Source organism: Heterocephalus glaber, unplaced genomic scaffold (assembly GCF_053883595.1).
Source record: "Heterocephalus glaber isolate CG9 unplaced genomic scaffold, H.glaber_assembly_v1.0 deba00001481, whole genome shotgun sequence".
Classification (NCBI taxonomy): Eukaryota; Metazoa; Chordata; class Mammalia; order Rodentia; family Bathyergidae; genus Heterocephalus; species Heterocephalus glaber.
The window spans coordinates 46,516,701-46,532,717 of record NW_028258317.1 but is presented as its reverse complement, the minus strand read 5'-3'; the positions used below and the strand labels follow the sequence as shown (position 1 = coordinate 46,532,717).

The window sequence follows — 16,017 nt, the reverse complement described above, 5'->3', positions numbered from 1 at the left end:
TGGATAAAATACTTGGACAAAATAGAACCAAAAGGTACTTTGTAACATTACGTTTTTAATTCTTTTAAGAAAAAAATGACCAATAGTATTCATGGGGTGCTTACTTTATGCTAGGCACTGTTCTCAGTACTTTACATGGATTAACTCATTAAGTCCTATGACATTTTATGAGAATTTCTACTCCTATTTTGTAGGTGAGGAAATTGGCATAAAGAAATTAAGCAAGAGCCCCATGGGTTACTTAATAAAACAAAGTTAGGTCACTCAAGATCTGAATTCCTAGGCCATATCCTTGCAATAAAGTCAGCAGTTGTGCAGCTTTTCAGAAAGATTACCTTTGGACATGAGGACTAATATTCTTTGTGTTCATCATATATTGAGTATAAGTAATCTTTCAAAAATGTAATTAAGGAAATTATTCCTAAATTCAAAGGTAGGATGACAGCACAAAACATTGTTTCCATTATTTATATAGATATTGATGGTAATAAATAACCTATAGATTTTAACCTGATTAAACAATCTACACTCCATTTGACAAGATCTCTTCCACATTTTAACTTAAAGCCAACATTCTGGTAATACAGGATATGCTTCATGTCATTTCTTTTTATGAGAAGGAAACATTTAAGCAGAGACTGCTACCACTAGGGAGTTTTGTATCAAGAATTTCACTTAGTTGCCTGGGATTTAGCTCAGCGGCACTGTGCCTGCCTTGCAAGCCCAAGGTCCTGAGTTTGATCGCCGGTACCAAAAAAAAAAAGAAAAAAAAAGAATTTCACTTATACTGCATTACAGTCATGGGTGCCTAAGAGTTTTCCTCTTTAAATGTAAATCACTGTAATTTTTTTCTTTCTGTAACATTGAGAAGAGGATACTTGCTTAAGTAGAACACTAAGATACTCCCATAATGAAGATGAATGCTAAATTTTACTTGGTTTTCATAGCATTTATAAATAGAAAATATAGGGTCAGAGAATTACTAGAAATAGGGGATAGTGCCCCTCTCATTAACTTAAAACCTTTTATAAGAATATGCCTTGGTTGTTTGACAGTGGTAAGAGGAATGAAAGATTGTAAGAGGTTAAATGAGGATTTTTTTTTTTTGAGGTAGAGGGGTGGATCAGATCCTATTAAAAGGATCCAGATAGGGCCAGGGATTTAGCTCGGTGGTTCCACTGCCTGCCTCCCAAGTACAAGGTCCTGAGTTTGATCCCTGGTACCAAAAAAAAGGGATCCAGATAAAACAAGGGCAATACGCAGGGTGATTGAAAAATATGGTGAATATTTTTAAAATTTAGAATTTATCATAGTGAAAAAACATTAGCATTAATTCCCCTCAAAGTACTTCCTTCACTGGAAACACCTCATTATTCTTGCCACTTTTTAAAGTAGTTCTGAAAATTTTTTTTTTTTTTTTTTTTTCCCTGTCCCAATATCCTGAATCAGTTCAAAATGTTTACCTTTCATAGTCGCTTTGACTTTGGGGAAGAGCCAGAAATAACACGTGCCAGACCTGGTGAATAAAGTGGATAAAGATACACTGTAATGTTTTTTACGAACCTTCCTTTCTGTTAGATGTCACTGTATTTTTGAGTCGCGCCACTTAAAAGACATGAAAGAGGACTTCTAGTAGTGCTTCAGAAAATGACAAGAATGGTGGGATGAGTGTGAAGTAAGCAGGGGAAGTATTTGAGGGAGATTTAACCCATTCATGATGGGACCATAATTCATCTGTCTCACTGCTGGGTGGCTTAAACCACCAGTGGTACATACATGACTATCCTGTTGGGTAGCTTTTTATTAATTTTATTAGTAAAAAAAGACCAATAAAAGTTATTAGCTCTGTTTGTACCACCAGTGGTACAAGCTGCCCAGCAGGAGTTGTGCATGTGTCATCAGTGGTTCAAGCCAGCAGGAACGTGTTAATGGCAATGTCTCTATAATAAATTTTAAAAACTTAAACATTCACCATATATTTTAATCATATGTTGTACAAAGGCCTACTTTCTTTTGTTATAGCTGTGCATGCATATTTCTTATTAGCTTGTTTCGCTTTGCTGAAGCAGAAAGAAATGGAACAAATTGATCATCAGTATTCTTATAAATTAAGTAGTTTCATGAGCCTAACAGAGACCCTGGTGGTTTCTACATAATTTAAACTATTCACTTTGTCTTTACTTCCTCCACTCCATCTTTGTTATATGCTTTTTAGAATTTAGTATATAATCTAGAAGTCTTCAAAAACAGTCTTTGAGCTAGGCACTGTGGAACATGCATGTAATCCCAGCTACTTGAGCGGCTGAGGCAAGATTTAAAATTCTAGAGCACAACCCGAATTTGATCCCTGGTACCAAAAAAAAAAAATTCTAGAGCACGCTAGGCAATTTAGTGAGACTTTGTCTCCAAAAAAAAAAAGGACTGGGAATGTAGTCAGTGGAAGGGCACTAGCATCAGGCCTAGCATAATTCCTAGTACCACCACCAAAACAAAAAAAAAAACAACAACCCTCACATACTCTTTGATTCTTTGCTTTTTTGTGTTCTAGGCAGAGGAAGAAGGTTATTTTGAAGCATTCAAAAATGAACTTGAAGCTTTTAAGTCAAGAGTAAAACTTTATTCTCAGTCACAAAGTTTTCAACCTATGACAGTTCAGAATCATGTTCCCCACTCTGGTGTTGGATCTATAGGTTTATTAGAATCCTTACCACAGGTAAGTTGGAAAAGTAAATATATATTTTATAGATTTATTAGTTTACCTAACTTTTGTTCTTTTGGACTACTTGATGTCATGTGCATGACCATTTAAAATGTTCTTATCTCAAAAGATAACACCTGCCAGAAATGGCAGTGCATGCCTGTAATCCCAGGACTGAAGAAGTTGAGGCAGTTCAAGGCCAGCCTGGGCTATAATAGTGAGTTCAAGGCTGGCCTGAACTACATGGTGAGCCCCATCCTATTTCTTACCATGTTTTGGCATTGAATATCTTCTACCTCTTAGACACTAAATTCTATCTCCTTTCAATGTGGAAAAGATGATACCTAAGCATTTTTAAAGGTTACCTGTTGATCACTTCAAACTCCTCAGGGTGGCTGTTAAGGAACATCTCATTGTGTGAAGAACTATGCTCTTACGAACTTTTTAAGACAAAGTAGCTTCATAGCATATAAGCAATTGGATCTTGATGTTGCCTACCAAATATAACACTTTATCACATTAATGTGATGATAATATTGTATCTGGCAGTATTGGCAACTGTTTGAACCTCTTCAGCTTAATAGAGCAAGATAAAAACCATGTCCCCAGGGCCGGGGATTTAGCTCAGTGGTTCTGCCACTTGCCTCGCAAGCACACGGTCCCAAGTTCGATCCCTAGTACCAAAAAAAAAAGGCACCAGCATGAAAGAATTTACAGCAAAAAAAAAAAAAGGAATATCAGACCACTTAGTCTAACTGATATTACTTAGAATTACAATTTTTACTTTTTGTTTGTTTTAGATTTTATTTTATTAGTACATGTTTGCACTATGTGCAGCTTACAATCATCTTGGGGAATGGTTACATCTATGTAACTACAGCTTCTTTTTTTTTTTTTTAAATCCCCTTTTCCTTTCCTTCCCCTCTCTCTTCTTCCAGTTCCCCTATCCCAGTTTTCTTTCTTGTTGATATTATTACTCTAAGCTCATGTTATGACATAATTTTTACATTAATTGAGGGTATTAGGTTCCTGTACATGGCATATCTTTATTCTTATTTCCCTCTTTGTCCTCAACTCTTTCCCTTGTTCCCTTGGCCCTCTTCCCTATTGCAAGAGATCCATCTCCTTGTCCCTTCTGTCCTTTATTATTCTCTTTGTACTTTGCCTCACCCAAATGAGAGACACTATACAGTATTTATAGATACCATATTTTCTTTATCCAGTTGTCTGTTTTGTTTTTTTTAAGAGAGGGTCTCACTATGTAGTTCAGTCTGGCCTCAAAGTCAGAACAATCTTCCTCTTTCAGCCTCCTCAGTGCTGGGATTACAGGCATGTGCCACCATGCCTAGTTTATAATTTTTTACAATTTTGTTATTTTTAGACAGTTCCTCCAATTTTCATTTTAGTAGTAATATCTTACTAGATCTCTCATTTCCAATTATCTCTTATTTCCAGGCTATAAGATTTTTAGACCAGCTTTAGTCAGTTTACAGCGGCCCACATGGTGAGGTGGAAAGTGTCATTCAAAAGACAGTATTAGGCAAATTGTATTACTTATTTTTCAACTTCATAATGTGGTAAAAGTAGAGATTTTTAATATCTTGACCATATATCACTATAATTTTACCATTCTAGTTACATGTATTTTAGGAAAGCAATTGACTTACCCAACACAATCAAAAATATTATTTTTCAACAAATAGTCAAGTTGTGATTTTGTTAGTAATGCTCCCCCTTAGTTAAACACGAAAGGAATACTGTCATTATAGATTATCTCCTAACATTATTTAAATATAATAACCATATCTCCTCAGTTCCTGAAAAATATCCCACAGGGAAGTATTTTCAAGGGAGTTTTATGACTTAAATCACTATCAAATCCAGTATATAGGCCGGGCGTGGTGGTCAGGCCTGTAATCTCAGCATTTGGGAGGCTGAGGCAGGAGGATTGCCATGAGTTTGAGGCAAAACCCTATCTCAAAAAACCAAAAAAAAAAAAATCCAATATATAAAATTAAATTGTCATATAGTACATGCTGAATAAAGAGACTTGGAGGATATCATTAATTCTTAATATAAAAGGGAAAATATATACATTAAAATATTGTAAATAGCCTGTATCATCAAAAAGCTTCCTCTGGGGCTGGGGATTTAGCTCAGTGGTCCTGCCGCCTGCCTTGCCAAGCACAAGGTCCCGAGTTCAATCCACGGTACCAAAAAAAACCAACAAAAAACATACCAATAGCAACTGCTACCAGCTGCTAGGTATCCATTGTAGCAAAGGGGGGGGGCTCATAAAATTTTGACACTTGACTTTTGACATTATCAGGATTGTTCAGACATTTAATCGGGACTAACAGAATAGTTCCTGATAGTGTGAGAAATTGAGCATCCTGGTCAAGTCTACCCAAGGACGACAAGGGCTGGATAAGATTTTAGCCAGAGGCACAGAATTATTGACTGGTTGAAGGAATCAGGGTAAAATGAGAAGCTACTAAGGAGCCAAGTTGTCAATTTAAAGATTTGGAAGAAAATTTAATCATAATAATAATGTCCTCTTTGTATATCAATTTATAGGTTGTGAAACACTTTCATATTTTTGTATCATTTAATCATCTCAATGCTATTCATTTTCATTCAGTTTTATAGATGAGTAAAGTGAAATTTAATGGAGGTTACATAAAGTAAATACAAAAAGTTATATGAACAAATATTCTTTTTTTTTTATTAAATTCTTTTATTGGTACATTGTAGGTATACAACACAATTACATTTCTCATTGGGAATTGTACCTTTACATAATGCATCTTGGTTCTTATTTTTTCCCCATTCCTAGCCCTCCCTTCACCCCCTCCACCCTTCCCTATTTACAAAGACTTTATTTCCATTTTTTCCATTTCTCATCATTTTTCCTTTCCTTCTTTCCTTTCCCCTGCCCCTCCCACTACTCCTACCCCTTTGGACCTTTTCTTCCTATTTTGCATTATCGATTATTCATTCTAATCATTGGTACATTTTAGGTATACAATATAATGACATTCATCATTGGAAATTTGCACCTTTACATAGTCTCTCTTGGTTCTTATTTTTCACCCTTGCCCAGCCCTCCCTTCACCCCCTCCAGTCCTATTTACAAAGATTTTGTTCCTATTTTTCCATTTTCTCATATTAATTCCATTCCCTTCTTTCCTTTCCCCTAGCCCTCCCACTCCCTTCCCCTTTGCCCCTTTTCTTCCTATTTCACATTACCTATTATACATTTAGTCCTTATTTACACTTTCAGTTTCTCACACCAGAGAAACTATTCGGAATTTATTCATGTGTGTCCTATTTATTTCACTTAAGAGTATCGCCTCAATGTGCATCCACTTAGCTATAAATGTCTCTAATTTCTCATTTTTGATGGCTGAGTAGTACTCCATTTTATAAAAAAACCACATTTTCTTTATCCAGTTTCCAGTTGATGGGCATTTGGGCTGTTTCCAAGTTTTAGCTATTACAAACTGCGCTGCTATGAAAATGGGCGCACATATATCACTGTGGTATGATTCTTTTAATTCTTTGGGGAAGTTCCCCAGCTCTGGAATAGCGGGGTCAAGTGGGACTTCCAGTCCTAGTTCTTTGAGGTATCTCCATACTGATTTCTACAGTGGTTGCACCAGTCTACACTCCCGCCAGCAGTGGAGCAGGGTTCCTCTTTCCCCACAGCCCTGCCAGCATTGGTTATTGGTTGATTTCATGATAGCAGCCATTCTTTCTGGAGTGAAGTGGAATCTCAGCATTGTTTTCATTTCCATCTCTCGAATGACCAGTGATGTTGAACATTTTTTCATGTATTTATTTGCTATTTTTACTTCTTTGTCTGAGAAATGTCTGTTCATTTCAGATGCCCATTTTTTGATTGGGTCTTTAAATTTGGGAGGTCTGATGTTTTTAAGTTGTTTGTAGATTTGAGATAGTAGACCTTTGTCTGAGGAAGAGCAGGTGAAGATTTTTTCCCACATGGTGGGTTGTCACTTCACACTCCCGGTGGTTTCACTTGCTGTGCAGAAGCCTTTTAATAAGAAGAGATCCCACTTGTTGATTGTTCTAGTTCACGGGCAACTGAGGTTTTGTTCATAAAATCTTTTCCTACACCGATGTCTTCAAGGGTTCTACCTAACCTCTGTTCCAACTGGTTCAGAGTTTCTATTTTAATATTTAGATCTTTAATCCATTTTGATTTTAGTTTAGTGCATGGTGAGAGATATAGGTCTAGTTTTAATCTTTGGCAAGTTGAAGCCCAATTTTTCCAGCACCATTTATTAAAGAGGCTATCTTTCCTCCAGTGAGGGTGTTTGGCTCCTTTATCGAAGATGAGATGGCTGAGTGTGTCTGGCGTTGTTTCTGCATCTTCTAATCTATGAACAAATCTTCTAATCCTGAGTTTCCTACTTCTCATTCACTAACATCACAGACTGTTGAATCAAATACTAAAAGTAGGACAAGACAGTCATATGCTCTTAGGAAGCACTGGTCACTGGACAAGAAAAGTGTTGAGAATGTTATTAGGTGAGAATATGAGGCAATCAGAAGAATTTTAAGTGTCAGGTTAGGGATACTGATGCTTTTTGTTTTTTAAGTCTTTGCATGATAGTGTCCTCGGTTCTTAGGAAGCTGAGTGAGTTGTAGAGACTCCTCAGCCAACTCTAAATATTCGAATTCTGTCATGGAAAACTGGAACCCAGACTTTAATAGAGAAGGGCTTTGGAATTTGGTCTAGATTGTTTTGAACTTAACATTGTTTTTCGAAAAAAGTGGGATAATATAACAACTGTGTTGACCATTTTTTATAAAGCTTAAATTTGAATACTTTTTTTTTTTGTAGTTGACAGCAGTCTTGTGAAATATGCTAAAGACTACTATTATCCTTAGTTTTAATAGGACTAAACCAACTCTGATATAGTTAACAGTTACTTTAGGTTTAGTCTATAGACTAGCTCTCAGTTTTACTAAATTTGAGTAATTTTTTTCTCTTGAGGATTACAATATTAAGTAAATGCAAGGTTAGAACTGAGGTCCATTGTGAGTGTCCAAGACCTAAATCAGTTTATTGGTGCCACTTCTTTCACAAAGACCTGCTTGGTAGTAATCCAGATTCTGGCTAGGCTTTTGGGTTTTACAATAAAGAAAGCAGTAAGTGTACTTTATTAGGAGGATTTTTTTGAAAACCCTGCCTCCCTGTGGGATGTGAAAGTTTAAGATATCTGTCTCATTTGAACTCTCTCATTTGTGTTTTTTCCACATTGGTACTTATTAAATAAAAATAAGTGAAACAAGATAATACAGTAGTAAAAGCATAAACAGCTGGCATATATTGAGAATAAATTGAGTAGACAAAATTGAATTCTTGGGGAAGAATTTCTTAGGTCCTGGGTCTTAAAGGCTTATGTTTTTATCCCGGGTACTTCAACAAATAATGGCTTTATTTTTATGTTTATTGAATAAAGGTTTGTGTTTTCTGTTCTCATAACATTTGAGTTTTTATTGTTTAAAAATAATTTTTTTTCTCCGTTTTAAAAAAATGTGAGCCTAAGTGCCTCTTTAAAGATTTCTCATTGAGGTTTATTTTATTCATTAAATGGGCTTTTTTCTTTTGTTCACGTGTTCTGCACTTTTAGTATTTACTGTTATAGTTTTAATCTTCAAAGTATATTAGAGGCTTAAAGTCATATTTGTCATTTAAATTACCAGTAACACGGATGATTAGAATTGAATGTATTCTTGTATGGATTAAATAATTAAAATTATAATTTTTTCAAAAGGATAAAAGAGTGGTGTTACATTTCTGTTCATGTATATCATTGTCTTTGTCATACCTCTTTGGCTTAAGCGATAACATAACTGTTCTTTATTTTCTTGGGTTTTGACCCAAGTCTGACTCCCAGCTTCATCTTCTTTCCTACTCTGCTACACTGCAGAGAAATAGAATGAAACAGAATATGTAATTGTATGTACTGGCATAAAACTGGTTACCATGTGTTCTTTTTCCCCCTGCCTTTTTTTTCCTCCTTCAGAATCCAGATTATCTTCAGTATTCTATCAATACAGCTACAGCTGTCTGCAGTTTAAATTCACTGGTACATAAAGAAGATGATGAACCAAAAATGATGGACACTGTATAATTTGGTTAAGACTGCTGAGGCCAAGTGCTATTTTGTTACCAGAAAGGAAGAACTTGGCTATTTTCTTGACACTTTTATGGGTGCTGCACTTTATTTTTGTTTGGTTTTTGATGGGAGGGGAAAAGAGTACTGAAACGTTTTGTAACTTTTTTTATGTGCTGCTAGGTTTTTTGTTTTGTTTTGTTTTTTGAAGGGAGGAGTGGTACCACATGTTGGAGGAAGTCAAACTGGACTCCCCCCACCCCCCACTGGCTACTAGTTTTGCCTTTAATCTAATTGTTCTCAATTTTGGAATCAAAGTTATGAAAATCTGCACAATGCAATGTTTACAAGAACTGGTTGATTCTAGGAGGCATCTGCTACACAGTCTTCTTTTATATGGATATGCCCATGTCCTACTCTACAAAAATAATTAAAGATAAAAATATACTTTTATCCCACTGATAATTTAGCTGTCAAATCTGGTGTTTCATTAAAAGCAATAAATCAGTAGTTGGTAATCTATTTTACTAAATAAGCTGGGTGGCACAAATTTTTTTTTTTGGTAAGGGGGATCAAACTCGGGTCCTTGCGCTTGCGGGGCAGGCGGCAGAACCACTGAGCTAAATCCCCGGCAAACTTGTAAAAGTCTTTCCTCTTACAATATTACATTTATATTTTCGGCACCATCAGCTAAATCTTGACTATAATATAAATTTGATTTAAAGACATTACATTTACCCCCAAAGTATTCGCTAAAGTGTTCTTTAGAAGTTGATTTTTACTCTGTTGACTTTTTAAATATTAAGGATTGTAGTGACATAAAAAATGATGAGCTTATATATTGTTTTTTTTTAAGTAAGATAAACTAAAAATGCTCACTCTTAATTTCTTGGCATAGTCTGGGATCTCTCAGGGAGTAAGTTTTAAGAGTACTAATGGCCTATAAGAACAAACAGGAAGAATGATACAGTTTTTTAAAATAATGGTTATTTCACTCTGATGTAGCTTTGTTTTTAAGGCTTTTGTAAAAGGCATGAAAAATCTTGTAGAGCTGACTGCCTTGAGCTGCCAGCTACTTATTTCTAAGAACTTGGTAACCCTTCACATGGTGATAATGGCTTTTACTACATTTGTTGTCCTTTTTTTAGCTGTTACCATAGAATGCTTCTGAGCATTACTACTTCCTATATAATTTATGTTAAAAATATCAGGATTTTTGATGATTCATTTTATTTAGAAGTAGATGACAGTGCTAACTATGCTATCCTTCTAATCTGAGGATGAATCTGACAGGAACATGAGCTTTGATTGTATTTGAATGTAGTCTTTGACTCAGTACCCTTCGAGACTAGTAGCAAACATTTGGAAGAGGGCTAACTGGGATTGGGAATACATATCTCAATTTAAGAAATCAAACTAAGGGACCCATATGGCAATGAGAACTGTGACCTTGGCCTCTTTTGCACCTTGTTTTAACAGGTGATTAGGCATTTAGTACATATAGAAATGGACTGGAATTATTGAGTCATCCTTCTATAACATCACAATCTTCCTGGTTTTCAGAATAAAGTCTTTTGTGCTTTTGATATAAATATATTGTCTATAATAAAATGTTTGGCTAATTTATATAGTAGTAGTCATCAGACTGGAATTTTTTTTTTTTTTAATTTTTAATCAGATGTTCTGGTCATAGAAAGACACGCCCTCCCCCCTTCCTGTCTGGAGCATGCTCTTGTTTTCCCTTCATAACTGATGGAGAGAATGGACACACACACAAAACCCTACTGTCATAGAAATTTATTCAAACTGTTTTCAATTTCACTCTTCCCCATGGCTTGCCTGTAATCATCCAAATTGTTTTTAACTTTCATTTTGCCTTACGTTAGAGCTACTAATGGCTGAAGACTGATGAGAGAGAAAGTATGGACAAACTGAATAAACTATTCCCGAAGGGGTTTGTATTGTTTTTTAAAAGAGATTACTGAAGAACAGTTCTTAGAAATTTAACTATATATATTTTTTTACTTTGAAGAGGAAATGTTCTGTGTTTTGAGTGTATTAAAGTATGATTGTATCTGTTTTGGGAACCACTGGCTGATGCCATAATTTGCACTTAAAAGACTTTACATAACTAACAGTACTTTCGTACTAAAAACAGCCAATACCCTTTTTTTCTTCATTCTGAAAATGTCCTCTTTAGTATGGAGAACTCCTTCCAAAATAAATGTCCTGTTTTCTGTTACTTAATAATAAAGAAGAGTATACTCAGCAAAGAGATAACTCATTATTTCAGGATGGACAATCTTCCCTAAACAAGTTAAACTATGGTATGTCCAAACTGATTAATGAAACATCTTTGACATCAAAGTATTCAACCAAGATTCTTGTTTCCCTTGATAAAATCTTCTAATAAAATACTTTAAAAAAAATCAAATAGCTATCACTCCATTTATTCTGTTAACTCAGTGTCATTCTATCAATGGTAGTGGGTAATACTGATTTAAAATTACTACTCTAAGATAGAGGATGGGCAACATTCTCTTCCAGTTATACCATTAATGGGCTTTTTCCATTTTTGCCTAATGAACTCAAAACCTCCTGTAACTCCTCTTTCAGAGAATCAGGCTTTCTTTTTTCAAACTGGCATTCATATTCTTTTAAAAGTGAATTGGGCTGGGGATTTAGCTCAGTGGCACAGTGCCTGCCTGGTAAGCACAAGGTCCTGAGTTTGATCCCTGGTACCCACCCTCCAAAAAGTGAATTCATATGCTCTCCAAATAACATGCATGTGTTCTGAGACAGCATCTCACTAAATTATCTAGGCTGAGCTTGAACTTTCTGTCTTCCTGCCTCAGCCTCTCAGAGTGCTGAGATGACCCCACACCTGGCTTAATAAGTGTATTGCTTACAAAATGAAGACATTGGTCATAGGTTTAGGGTAGGTATTTGTCCTGGGTATTTTTAGAGAAAACATATCAATTTACTATTCTTAAAGTAGGTCATGTATTTTAGTTCTTAAATTGATGTGGGACAGAAATGGTGTTTATCTGTGTTCAGTTTTGCTACTGTGTCATATACATTTTAATCTTAAATCTTATTCATCCATTCCCACCTGTAATTTACATGTGTATACTATTTCATTGCTCTTCTGAGAAGTGGATTCATTTAATTCATATTTGTTTGCTTACTATGTAAATTAATGGGCATATAAAGATGAATAAAAGCTGATTATGAATTGCTTACTATCTAATAATGAAAATGTTCATAACTTTTAAAGAATTAGACTTGAAGTTTGGTGTTTTCTAAATACCGTATAGGAAGTGATTTTTAAAAAAAAAATTCCCACATCTTTCATTTGGTTTCTTTAAACACCATGATTAATACTGTTTACTCTTCAGACCCTTGGAAATCCTTTGGAAAAATATGGCAGATACTGGGCTGATTTACACATTGGGATGACAATTTACCTTTATTTGGTGCTATATATTGGAAAACTTGTGATCCTTAGGGAGCTTTTTAATAAAACGAGTTGGATAGAGAGAGACTACAGATCTGTGTTAGCCTTTACTATAAATGTATTAAGAATGATTGACTAGGGCCAGGGTTCCAGCGCCTGCCTCACAAGTGCAAGGTCCAGAGTTCGATCCCCGGTACCAAAAAAAAAAAAAAGAATGGTTGACTTTTAACTGTTAAATATTTTTTAAACCATGACTTCCAAAATGAAAATTCAATTGCAAGAATAGGGAAGCCATTTCTGCAGTTTATCATTGTCTCTTGTCAGTGAGAAGGCACACTTTATAAGCAGGTTTTAAAATACAAATTCTGTTGGTTGCAAGTACTGTATTACAGCAATGTAATGTAACATGAAGTTTGTAGTTATGATTTGTTAGTATAAGGCAGATTTATTCCAAGCTATGAGGACCCAAAATATTTTGCTGGAATGCCACTGGAGATAGCTAAAGGATGGAGAGGGAAGTAGCCAGGGGATAGGGTGTAGAAATTTGAGCCAGTATTTAACTATTTCAGATGGATTTGAGAGCTGAAATACAAGTGGTAACAATTACTGCCATTTTCTGTTTCCAACCTCACACTTTGCTTGACCATGCTACTCCAGAAGGTAGAGTAATGCATTGAGATTATCTAACTAAAGTATAGTAGCTCCTCCTGACCATGACATTCCAGCTGCAGACATTTCCATGTGGCACATAAATCAGTGGACATCACGGCATTATTTCTTTAGCAGGATGCACTCAGCAATGATACTGTTAACATTCCCTGTGACATGAACCCATTCAGCAGAAAACAAGTTATTTTTGTTTTAATAAAGAAAAACATCATTGTCATTTCTCAAAGTAATGGATACATGTGCACAATTATTACTGTTTTGGGGCTGGGGAAGGAATGGTCACAGAGAAAAGGAGTCTTAATTTTCATAACATTCTTCAATCCTTCTCTTTGATTTCCAAGTTTCCCCAGGGTGTCATGAAAGCCAGTATGGCTGTCAACATCATAGCAGAAGATAAAGACTTACATAAAACCAAACCAGCATATGTACTGTTTTAAGACAATTTATTAGAATGAAGCCAATGAGAAAAGTCAGGGCAACAGAAGGGTGGGGTAGAGTGAGCCTTGTGAATTATCAAAGATAAAGTAATAGCACAGTACTTAAATTTTATTTTAGTAGAAACTCATGTGCCTGATAACCTAGTGATAATAAGTTCGGTAGTTCACATTTTTAGAAAGCACATAATACTAACATTCAAATAAGGCATGAATGAACTAGTGGCTGGAATCCTTTTAAAAACCTTGATCCATTTTGAAAGATTAACAATGAATTTTTAAAAAAGGAAAATATATGCCTCCCCCAGTGGTCCAATACATAAGGACCACTGGCTGGGACTTGTATTTTAAATGCCTGGAATAAAATGGGCCAAATTCTTAAAGGTCAATTAACAGCTTGTAAAAGTGCTTGATACATTTGTTTTAGCACCAAGTAAAATAAAGAGTATCACATGGGTTTTTCCTCTACTTCTCAGATGGCCCCATTTTCCACCTGGCCACAACACATGAGCATTTGTTGCCCTACGAAGGAAACATGGTTTAGGATTTTAAATGGCTGCTCAAAGGACACCAGCAGAGTTCTTTCCTCTTGACGTATAACAGTGAACACTAGCAGGTATCTTTCTTTGATCAGGAATAATGATCTTTAGGGAACTCAGTTACTTTCCTGATCATTTTTAACCTACTATGCCTATTTTTATTGCTACACCTGCTAATTATGGTTGTATTAATGTCAAGGGAGTATCCTCCTGGCATACGTATCTATATTTCCTTAATAACAAAGTACGCTTACTTTACATAGTGCCAACTCTTATTTTTTCTTTGTACTATAATTTGTCAAGGCAAATTATATATTTGGATTAAAACGAAAGTGACAAGTAGATCCTGTATTTCTTAACCTAAGTAACATCTGAACACCTGACTTCATATTTTCCATTAAAAATTCATTCACTGTTGGTGCCAATCTTAAGAATTTTGTCATTTTTGACAAATCGTATCCCTCAGCACAAATGAATTTTCAAAAGAAAATAAGCTAAAAGTAATTTCTTATATGCTAATTGATATATTTTTATAGCAAATTGAAAATTCTGAGTAAACCAAAGTTATGTCTGATGACTACAGCATATTTAGCTAGCTTACATGTTTATTAGTGTAAAGGCAACAGTGAATTTGCATCTTGCAATAGATCTATAAATTCAGGGTTTTTTTCTGTAATTTTATGTCAGGAAACTATAGATACAGTGTCTCACAAAACCATATTCCACAGGACTACAAGATGTCTTTTTTTTTTTTTCATCACTGCAAAAGTTCCATGATATTTTCCCCAAGTGAGATGTAATGTTTTTACTTTTCCAGAAAATATGAAAATTTGATTTATCAAATACTGAACTGAACAAAAAGATTACTACCAATTGCTCTTTTAATTTTACTCTTTTTTGAGTTCAATCTCCGGTACCAAAAAATATTTTTTTTCTTTTTTTTTTTTTTAAGTTTCAGTATATCTGGTGTTTTTGTATTGCACACCTATAAAAGATAAATGGATAAAACATACTAGACAATTTCAAAAGATCAATTTTAGTATCTGATTCATTTGGCACATCCTTAATAATACCCAGAATAAAATCAGTAGAAATAAAACAATTTTCAAAGAATTCATACATGATTGAGTCTTAGAAAACAGAAGTTGCCAAAGGCACAGGAGTTTCTTCTGCTCATCTTACTAGTTACATGGTTTTTTTCTCATGGAGTAACTGAGGCTTTCTGGTTTGTTTGTGGAACTTTTGTTTGTAGGAAAGCATATACATGCGGCCAGATCTTGTTGGTTTCTGTTCCAGAGAATGTTTCCAATACCCCCTTTTTCCTAAAGATGGGGAAAAAAAATCCATAGGCTTGAGTCCTAATAAACCTTTTTTAAAAAAAAAAAAAAACTTTTCCATGAAAGATGATAATGTAGAGGTAGGAGTTTCATAAGTATAGGTCCGTGTGATCAAGAGAGAAAGGAACTTGGCCAGTCACTGGAAAACCTAGATTTTAGTTTCAGCTTTGCCCCCTGGCTTACAGAAATGGGCACCTCAAAAATAATAGCAGCTGTCATTTATGAGGCATGCACTGTGCTAATTTAATCCCTTACAAAGCTTAACTTTTCTTAGTTTACTGATAAAACTGTCACGTTTGTAAAATTAACTTAGCCCAAATCACCAGGTTGGTGGTGGTAGGTTTCCAATGGGACCTGTCAAGCACCAGAACACCCCTCTGTCCACTTAAGTTTTATGCAAAATGAGCTTTCTAATATTTCATTATCCTTCCTCTTTGCAGAGGTTTATTTTTTTCTACTCTGCCTTTGTGAATTTTAACAGAAAGGGGAATAGAAAGTGTTAAGTTGTATTGTTTTTCCTATTAGGTTTTGCCATTTCTCCCAGGTAGATTTGTATAGCTTGTGATGAGAACAGTAGCCAGTCTTTATTTACTTGGGTTTCCTGTGGGTCCTTTGGTGAGGAGTGAGATCAGAATGCTGGGGTTACTTTTCAAACTACATATCCCTCCAGAGCCTGCCACTCTTGCTACCCCCCCGCCCGCTTCCAGCCCAAACACTCCTTTCCATATACATGAGTT

At 35.2% G+C, this 16,017-nt stretch overlaps 2 protein-coding genes across 10 annotated transcripts in view; one reads left to right on the top strand and one right to left on the bottom strand.

The window, feature by feature from the left end:
• Positions 1-9,351, top strand: part of Cdc37l1 (cell division cycle 37 like 1, HSP90 cochaperone) — a 28,872-nt gene extending 19,521 nt beyond the window's left edge. The window contains exons 6-7 of one of the 2 annotated variants that reach the window (XM_004838236.4): positions 2,549-2,713; positions 8,755-9,351. In XM_004838236.4, the coding sequence (XP_004838293.1) occupies positions 2,549-2,713; positions 8,755-8,862 (273 nt within the window). In that variant the 3' untranslated portion in view covers positions 8,863-9,351. Of the gene's footprint in view, positions 1-2,548; positions 2,714-6,348 lie in introns of both variants that reach the window. The other variant, XM_087183483.1, reaches the window with a different exon arrangement.
• The window catches only part of Ak3 (adenylate kinase 3), a 117,046-nt gene that overhangs the window by 26,321 nt on the left and 74,708 nt on the right, over positions 1-16,017 (bottom strand). For 4 of the 8 annotated variants that reach the window (XM_087183489.1, XM_021252790.2, XM_004838237.3 and 1 more), the window contains exon 5: positions 13,397-15,265. The exons of 1 other annotated variant lie outside the window; for it this stretch is intronic. In XM_087183489.1, the coding sequence (XP_087039615.1) occupies positions 15,145-15,265 (121 nt within the window). In that variant the 3' untranslated portion in view covers positions 13,397-15,144. Of the gene's footprint in view, positions 1-1,060; positions 1,517-13,396; positions 15,266-16,017 lie in introns of those variants that run through there. 3 more of the 8 variants (XM_087183486.1, XM_087183487.1, XM_087183485.1) reach the window with 2 other exon arrangements.